At 40.3% G+C, this 8,954-nt stretch overlaps 2 protein-coding genes across 2 annotated transcripts; one reads left to right on the top strand and one right to left on the bottom strand.

Moving 5' to 3' along the window:
- Positions 1-370: 370 nt before the first annotated feature.
- LOC131045830 (methyltransferase FGSG_00040-like) lies at positions 371-2,789 on the top strand. Its single transcript, XM_057979487.2, has one exon. It carries the CDS (start codon positions 383-385, stop codon positions 2,498-2,500), a length of 2,118 nt encoding a protein of 705 aa, XP_057835470.2. The 5' UTR covers positions 371-382; the 3' UTR covers positions 2,501-2,789.
- A 3,681-nt stretch (positions 2,790-6,470) lies between these two features.
- Positions 6,471-8,270, bottom strand: LOC131045801 (uncharacterized). Its single transcript, XM_057979461.2, has one exon. It carries the CDS (start codon positions 8,268-8,270, stop codon positions 6,471-6,473), a length of 1,800 nt encoding a protein of 599 aa, XP_057835444.1.
- Between the last annotated feature and the right edge of the window lie 684 nt (positions 8,271-8,954).

The raw sequence follows: 8,954 nt of genomic DNA, 5'->3' as shown, positions 1-8,954 counted from the left end.
GCTCCCACATATTTTATATCGATTTTGTGAAGGTATATATCCCAGTATGATATTCCTGTGCTTAACGAATATTGTGATGGGGGCACTAGTTATCCGAGCTTATGGCCGTAACGATCGTGTTAGGATGGAAGTTACTAAAAAACTCAACCAAGAGGATCGCAGCCGACGTGATTATAAAAAAAATACTGCAACGATTAACGCGCTTTTATCAGGTGGCTCATATAACTGCCAAACGTAAGGTGTAAATTAGTTCCCCGGAACTGAGTAACGAACCGCCTTCATGATTGTACAACAAACTCTTCCCTTGGTATTTTTATAACGACACAGAAGCAATGTCTGGGTAAGGCCTCGCAGGGTTGCATCGCTTCAACTGTCAACCGCCATGTCTCGCCTCCGAGCGGCAGAAGCTTCGGAGATATTTAATAAGGAAACTCTGGTTCAGCAACATGAGACTGCTGCCCGAAGCCATGTTCATTTACAAGCAGGCAGTCCCTTCACTTCCGTGGCAGATCCTGTCCCCCGCCTCCGACCCATCAGACTCCGGGAGTTAAATGTAGGGCGTACCCATCTTGGCCGGGTCCTTTTCGGCACCCTCTGCGTAGACCCCTTCAAAAATGTTGGCATCATGACTGTGCTCCAAGATGACCAAGGCCTTGCCATTAGAGTGGCCGTCTACAATGTAGCATCGTCAGGGTCCAGCCATGCGGCACTCAACGCGCTCAACGCAATATATCCCAAGGGAGCCAAGGTGGCGATCATGGATCCCTACTTCAAGCGAGACGAAGATGGAGACCTCGCTATTAGAGTAGACAATCCTGCAAACCTGGTAAGAATTACGGGAGAAGTAACATTGGACATTGAGCCGATGTCGGAGTTGGAGAGGGAGTGCGGCAAGGGCAACAAGTGCTTCCGGGGGCGAGACTGGCGGGGTGCCGTCACCCACTACACTAACTGCATTCTGGCACCAAATGATGGCGAAGCGGCCAAACAGGCGCGGTTGCTTGCTTATTCCAACAGAGCAGAGACGTACCTCCAGATGGGCGAGTTTAAGCGGGCGTTAGAGGACTCCGAGCAGAGTCTCGGGATCGAACCCACCCATCTGAAAACCCTCTACCGAAAAGGCCGCGCTCTGCACGGCCTCGAAGACTATGCCCAGGCATGCCAAGTTCTGCAAACGGCGCTCCAGCTTGGCCCCGGCCAAGCAGATATTGAAGATGCTCTGAGACGGTCCAGGGCTTCTTGTGCTCGGAGCCGCCAGGGGGAGTACGACATTTCAGCCTTCTTGCTCGGAATGCAACCGCCTGGGAAGATTGGTGACTTCGTTGGTGATGTGGAAATCAAAAAGACCAGGGACGGCAGGCGCCGCGGGCTATACGCTACGGAAAACGTTAGCACTGGTGAGCTCCTTCTAGTGAGCAACGCCGTCGCCATCGATGACATCGGGCTCAGGCCTTTCAAGTTTGATGACAGAGACATAATAGAAGTATACTCTTCGCAGGAAGATCTTGTAGCCGCCGTAATCAGTGCTGCCGAAAAATCTCAGAAACTGCTGCAGCAGCTTTATACCCTAGACGACGGTTCTGAACAAGTCCGCGCTTCGACGCCGGCCACGGACTTGTTTGATGTAAACTGCCCAGAAACAACGGAAATGCCTCTGCTACAGATTGACAAGCCGCGCATCCGACTCATTGTTTCCCGAAACTCCTTGGCTGGAGAGGGAGAGACATCGGATAGCAGTTGGAGTTGGGGTTTTAGCGGGCTGTGGCTGCTGCCATCGTTTATCAATCACTCCTGCCTCCCCAATACAACCAGACTTAATGTAGGAAGAGCAATGTTTTTGCATGCGGCAAAGCCAATCGGCAAGGGAGAAGAAATCACCATTTCTTACTTCGACGCCCTGCTACCCCTCTCACAGCGAGAATCCATGTCTCAGGTCTGGAGTTTCAAGTGCAATTGCAAGCGTTGCGCTCTGGAGAAGTCTCTCGGGACTCTCTTAAAGAGCTTGAATGCACAGTTTGAGGCATTACACAACAAGGCTCTGGAGGAAACAAACCACGCAAGGTCGTCAGGAAAAGAATTTCCAACAAAGCTTCCCAAGTCTGCAGAATTTGCCAAGGTTTATGAAAAGATGGAGAAGAGGCTCTGTAAAGACCGTGGAATGAAGGCAGAAGAAAAGAATTGGGTTCGGGCGTCTTATGTGACTGCTTACTGGGCTGGAACGCAGTCCGATGAGTTCTTCGACAAGATCCTTGAGGACCCAATTCCTTCGGGTGATGAAATCCTGGAGGCCGTTGTAAACACCGTGCCAGGCGACTTGAGAACCCTTGCCATGGCGGCTCACCAGGCGGAAGGTGTAAGGCAGTGGATTGGTAATGCAGGCTGGGCCATAGAGTACTGTGCAAAACAAGCTAGAGATGCATGTGTGCGAGTGTTGGGTAAACACAGTGAACACATTATTGAAGCGCTCATACACCGGCATGCAAAGTCTGCAATTTTTTAATGAGGTGGGTAGCTGCTACATTTGTGGGATTTCTACATATGGCCAATTTATAGTATTTTTCTGGAGTCTCTAGCCCCGTTCAGCATCGATATCGGCATCGACATCAGCATCAACATCCAGCGGATGGTTTGGATAGGGGCCGATCAGCATTCATCGATTGAGGGGGTTGCTATAAAGCCGATCAACACCAAATCAACCGGATGGACAGGACTGAACGAACGAATCGCCAAAGTTATACTTTTTCAGTGTAAAAGTTGCTGTCTTTCATGGCTAAGATAAATTTTAGTGTAAATGCTAACATGCCTTCAGGCTTTTTATGATTTGAAGATAGTAAATATGAAAAGTTTTCTTATTCTTTATGAGCCGGTTGTTTTACTATTTTGTTTCAGTTATAACTGATTTTATTATGATTTGATTTTAGTGGTACTTTCATTTTTTAAGATTGTCTATCTTCATTTTATTTGAATTTTCAGGATTTTTGAGTTTATAGATTATTTTCTTTTATGTTAAAAAAGTTTCATCTTAATCTGATTTGATCTTAGGTGATAATTTTCTAAGTGTTGTAATGATGTAAAAAATTAATTTAATCTCGTTATACCATCCCACTAAGATTTATTTGAGATATCTAGCTAATGTAAATTCCTAATCTAATTTATGATCTTTACTTGATGGCATTAGGTTTTTTATCCAAATCCTCTTAATTTGGTGCATAAGATTCAATAAAGTTGTGTTCTCAAAGGTACAATTCAATTAGACCAATATTTTTATACCATTAGTTTGGTGTCATTGATAACTAGCTAGTCTAAAATTTTGCACTAATTTACAATCCTTAACTGATAACATAAGGGGTTTAATCCAAGCTAGTGGATTAAAATTTAAATTTAAGTAAAATATAGGTAAAACATATTATTTTCTTTTATAGAGTTTGTGTTTCTTTCAATGGTGTAAATGTATACATTCTTAAAATAATAATATCATTGTTTTCAAAAGAGGTTGTACTAGTATAAATTTGGATGTCATCAAATTAAAAAAACAAACTTAGATTAGAATATCTACAAAAGATAGTATACTTGTAAAAGGGGATGATTGCATAAATTGGTGTTTCTCCATAGCCAAATAATACATTTTGTAGGGAAAATAAAGCTCACAAAAGTATTACTAAAGAGAATGGTAAAGAAAATTAAATGTCTTGGTTTGTAAGTTTGTGCAAAAGGTTTGATTTTGTGCTTTGTTAGAGCTTCCATCGCTTCTAGTCTTTTCTTCTTCTGATGAATAATTCCCTATCATTTTGTTCACTTTCCCACTACCCACATAGCACATGCCATAAATAAATTAAACTGCAAGTTCTCAAATTCAGCCTTCTACCATCTTTCAACCTCGTCATCCCTTTGCTTTGTTGTTATGGGTGTTATCTGGCCGTGTGAATGATCAAATATTCAAAGGGAATTTTTATTTTCAGTCAAGAAAACATGAACGATCCATACAATTTCCCCTACATTCTCGATCTCCATCCATATTTCCAAGCACTCCATAGCTTACTAGATCAATTCTACAGCTCCCCTGTTTCGATTCAAGCTTCCTTGTTGAGTTCGATTAATGGATTCCAAACTGAAATCTTTGACAACTTTGATCTGTCTGTTTAACGATCCCTTATTTATTGCCCCACAAAACCATCTACCTTCGATCCAAATCTCAATCTGGTTATGGCTAATGGAGGCACCCATGCTCCAAATTCCCAAATTGGGTTGCCCTATGATGAGGCACCTGAGATGAAGTCATGTACTGGGATTCAACTTTTTTATTTACCTCCTATCATTGACAACCATGCACAAAGCCAGCAACACTGTCTATCTATCAACTGCATGAAAAAAACTAAACCCCTAATTGCCAATTGTTTCTTTCGATCATTCATGACCTGCAGCCTCTGCACAAATATGATAAACCCCAAATGATGGGATAGAGAACACAGTAAACTTCCTATTAATTATAGGTTTCCAAAAATTATGTGTGTTGACACATAGGACATTTGCACTTTAAGAGCTATTTCTTTAAAAAAATTGTTTGTAGTCATGGTCACATGGATAATGCCTGATGTTTGCAAGTTTTACATAAATGCTAATAACACCCAATATTAGTAAAACTAATTGTAAATAGATACCTCAAAATTAAGTATACTTTGAATAGATACCTCAAAATTAACTATATTTTGAAATAGATACCTCAAAATTAACTTTTCTTATCCAAGCTATGCAATATTTAGATGTAAAGTAGTTCATTAATTATAGACATTGTGATCAATAAAATATATATTACATATTAGTTCCTGCCGATGCAATTGTATTGTTATCTGCAATATTCATAATTAAGTCTAATTTTGTTGAACAATACTACGAAGTTAAAAATTGTGAAGTTTGAAGGAAAATTAATTTGGTCAGATATTTTTAGCTTTAATTAACTTTGAAACAACTTGGATTCATATGGGACTATCATATGAATACAAAACTAGAAACTAGAAACAACTACTAACAAATAGTATGTCATAATTGATCTTGTGATTTGAATTATAGAATATAGTAAATTGGGATATCCAATAGAACTTAGTATATGACATTCACACTAAAGAGAGGGAAATATCTAAATGAAGGTTACTTGCATAGAATAGTACAAGATCATAAAAATATAATCAAACTCCTAGTATAAAGTATTGAAATACTTTGTGCTCTTTTCATTCTTGGAATATTTGTCTATTGAAATACTTTGCACTTTACCTCAATTCTTGCTTGAAATGTTCAGTGTGGATATTGTGTTGGGAAGAAATAAATTTAGATGTTGCTAGATAATATTATGTGCTCTATCATTTAATTTAATATGATATCTACTATAGGTTTCTTATAGATAAAATTTTAAACTAATACACATTATATTGAAACATGTGACGATAATTAACTTTCAGGGCCACTAAATCTTATATGAGGATAAAAATTAGTTATTAACTAGTTGTTTTGTTTCCTTTTATTCCATTGCCATCAAGACCAACATCCACCTTCCCACCAATCCTCTACTTTCCCTTTTCTCCTCCACCTTCCACATTTCTAACTTTTCGAGGAACATGACGCTATATGTCTCTTGTTATCTATTGAAAGCATGAAAATATTAAAATTAATATTATCAAAATTCCAATACTTTTATTGTAAAGTACTATAATTTGCATATATTTATGACCATATCTAATATTACAATGTCAATAATTCAAATTATTAAAACAATTTCTAATTCTTGAAATATTTGTAATTTTTAATTAAATAAGATTATATTTGAGAATATCATAGATAAATAACAACTAGTAAAACTATTTACCTAAAGAATGTCCTCACTTGCCACTAACCTACTATCACCATACTTCCACTTAACAAACGTAATGAACTCATTTGCAATTGACGAAATGCAATGCTGAGATTTCTTACAAGTGTTTTTATCATCAGTTTTCAAACAAACGCATATACAAAAGAGTACATTCTATTATAAATTAATGAAATATAATAGCACAAAAATACAAACACATAACTGTATGGATAAATGAAACAGACGTGATATCAGACAAATTAGGTAGCAGTTCTTTTTCTGCAAAATGAAAGACAAACAAACCAAGATCAAATATTACAGATGAAATCACTCCTGAATCAAATATTAACAATAAAAACTCCCACACCTGAAATAAAACAATGAATGAGATTGCTGGTATAGACCCAGAAAGAAAGCATGGTCATATTTAGCATCTTTGAACCTTAAGACCTTAACAAATCGCGGTGCCATGAAAGGCCTGCTACATTCAAAAATTTTAAAGGAGAGACAGATTGGTAATCGTAAAATGCAAATTTTATGTGGAAATCTTAGAATGGAGCAGCTATTAAAAACACTTCAAAAAATGGGTACATCTGGAAATCCAAGAATCTATCAGTTACCAACATCACTACAAGATTGTAGACTTTGCACCTGAAAAAATTTCACCGTGTGTACCAAACACTCGCACATATACATCTGTCGCTTGTTCTAAGAAAGACTTTACAGCCGATCCTTCATTGCCAATCTGGTGCTTTAGCCCTTGAAGCATTTGGTCCACCATGGCAAGGGTTCGAATCTCCCCTGGCACGGTGCTTACAACGGCGTTCAGTATAATTTTATCCCTGGACAGAATGGGATCCACGGAAGATAACTTGTCCGATTGCATTCCGGCCCAATATGCAGTCACGTAGGACGCCCGAACCCAATTCTTTTCTTCTTCCTTCATTGTAGTGTACTTTGCCAGTATTTGCTCCAATTTTTCAAAGACCTGGGCGAATTCTGCAGACTTGGGAAGCTCTGTGGGAGAGTCTTGTCCTGCAGACATTGCGGTGTTGGTTTCCTGTAGCGCGTCATGGTGCAAAGACTCAAACTGTGCATTCAAGCTCTCCAGAGCAGTTCTGAGAGACCTCTCCAGACCACAACGTCTGCACTTCATGCACCGATCAAAACCCCAGGCCCCGCAAATCTTCTCTCTTCTTGACTGAGGAAGCAAAGCGTCAAAGTAAGAGATGGTAATCTCTTCTCCTTTCTTGATTGGTTTTGCCGCATGCAAGAACATTGCTTTTCCTACATGGAGTCCGGTCGCGTTGGGGAGGCATGAGTGATTGATAAATGACGGCAGTAGCCACAACCCTGTAAAACCCAACGGCTCTGCATTTTCTGGGCCCTCCCCTGTAAATTTCTTGTATTCCCCGCCGAAAGAGTTTAGGGAAACAATGTTTCGTATCCGCTGCTCTTTGAGTTCTCGCCGCACCTCTTTTCTTTCCTGGCAGTGTGTATGAAACAAATCAATGGCCGGGAATGAAGAGCGAACTTGTGTAGTACCGTCGTCCAGCTGAAAAAGCTGCTGGCACAGTTTCTGTGATTTCTTGGAAGCATCCAAAACGGCGTCTACAAGATCTTCCTGCAAAGACGTCTTTATTTCGTGGCTCGGATCAATCTTGAGAGGCCTTACCGAGCGATTAACGATGACAGCTGCGTTGCTCACTAAGAACAGCTGGCCGACGCTAATGTCTTTCGTTGCGAAGAGCCCGCGACCCCGACCAAGGCCCCGATCCCTGCCACCCCTGGTCTTGTTGATCTTCACATCCCCAATGAACTCCTCAACCTCTGGAGGCGGCTGCCTTCCGAGCAAGAACTCCGAAATGTTGTACTCCCTGCGTACATAGGCGGCCTTGCACAGTCGCAGAGCTTTTTCAATATCTTTTGTTGCTCGGGCGGGGCAAAGCTCGAGAGCCGTTTGCAGAAGGTGGCATGCCTGGTCATAGCGTCTGAGGCCATGCAGAGCGCAGCCTTTTAGAAAGATGGTGAAGCCATGCTCGGGATCGATCTCCAGATTCTGGTTGCAGAGCTCTAACGTCCGCTGGAAATCGTCCATTTCATAGAGCGTCTCCGCTCGATCCAAATTTGTGTGCAGCCGCTCCAGATCAGACTGATTTCCGCCTGAAATTTCTACTGTAATACCCTGGCTTTTCTTGAGGCTCTTCTTGATGGCCTTTCTGGTTCGCTTGGAATATCTTGCTCGGAATATACGTCGGCTGGCCGCGGACGTGCTGGGCTCTGAGCAACAAGTGAGTGTTAATCTTCGTGCACCCATGTCATTCTCAGATAGGTCGACCAGATTTTCCTTTCCAGACTGCTCTGAAGCATCCTGTTTTGAGCAGAGCCTAGACATGGCGTCCACCAACTCCGCAATGTTGTTGTTCATGGTTGGAACTTGGGAATTGGGGCAATACGAGTCTTGAAGATGGTATTGAAGTAGTGCGTAAATGTCTTTTTATAACAAACCATAAGGCTGCGGTTCCATGGATCAGTGGGTATTGTTAGGCAATATGAGCTTAAACGGCAATAGCCAGCATCAAAACCGTTGTTCACCAAGCATAGGATTTAGACGGTTAGGTGTGTTGGAGTGTATGTCCACTACCTTAATCTTTACTATCTCCATGGTTAAGCTCTTCTAATAAAGGAAACCATTTCATTTAATCAAGTTAGGGGAGAGGGACATGATAGTTGATTTTGTTTTTGGTAGTTGTATTATTTTAATAGTATAGTATTGTTATTTGAATTATTAAGATGTATAATAAGTGTGTTGATATGGAAATTTGATAATTAAAACTTTTATAATAAGGTTTTTGATTTTTTTATTCAAATTGGTAGATACAAAGTTTAATTTGAATTTATTGAAGACCAAGAGAATGTGTACAACTTCAAAGTAGTTCTATTTTAATTTCTTAGCAAGAAAAAGAATTTTATTTTTTTCTATTAAATTGAGTAGGAGAGTGGCTTCTATTATATTGAGTCAATATTGATATGGTCATAGATAAAATATTGAAGAGTAACAAAAAACCTAGAGTGAGGAGGCAATATAGAGACTCGCAAATATTGCATTTGA

This window comes from Cryptomeria japonica, chromosome 5 (assembly GCF_030272615.1).
Source record: "Cryptomeria japonica chromosome 5, Sugi_1.0, whole genome shotgun sequence".
Taxonomy (NCBI): domain Eukaryota; kingdom Viridiplantae; phylum Streptophyta; class Pinopsida; order Cupressales; family Cupressaceae; genus Cryptomeria; species Cryptomeria japonica.
The sequence above is the reverse complement of the archived record's forward strand: the minus strand, read 5'-3'. Positions and strand labels throughout refer to the sequence as shown.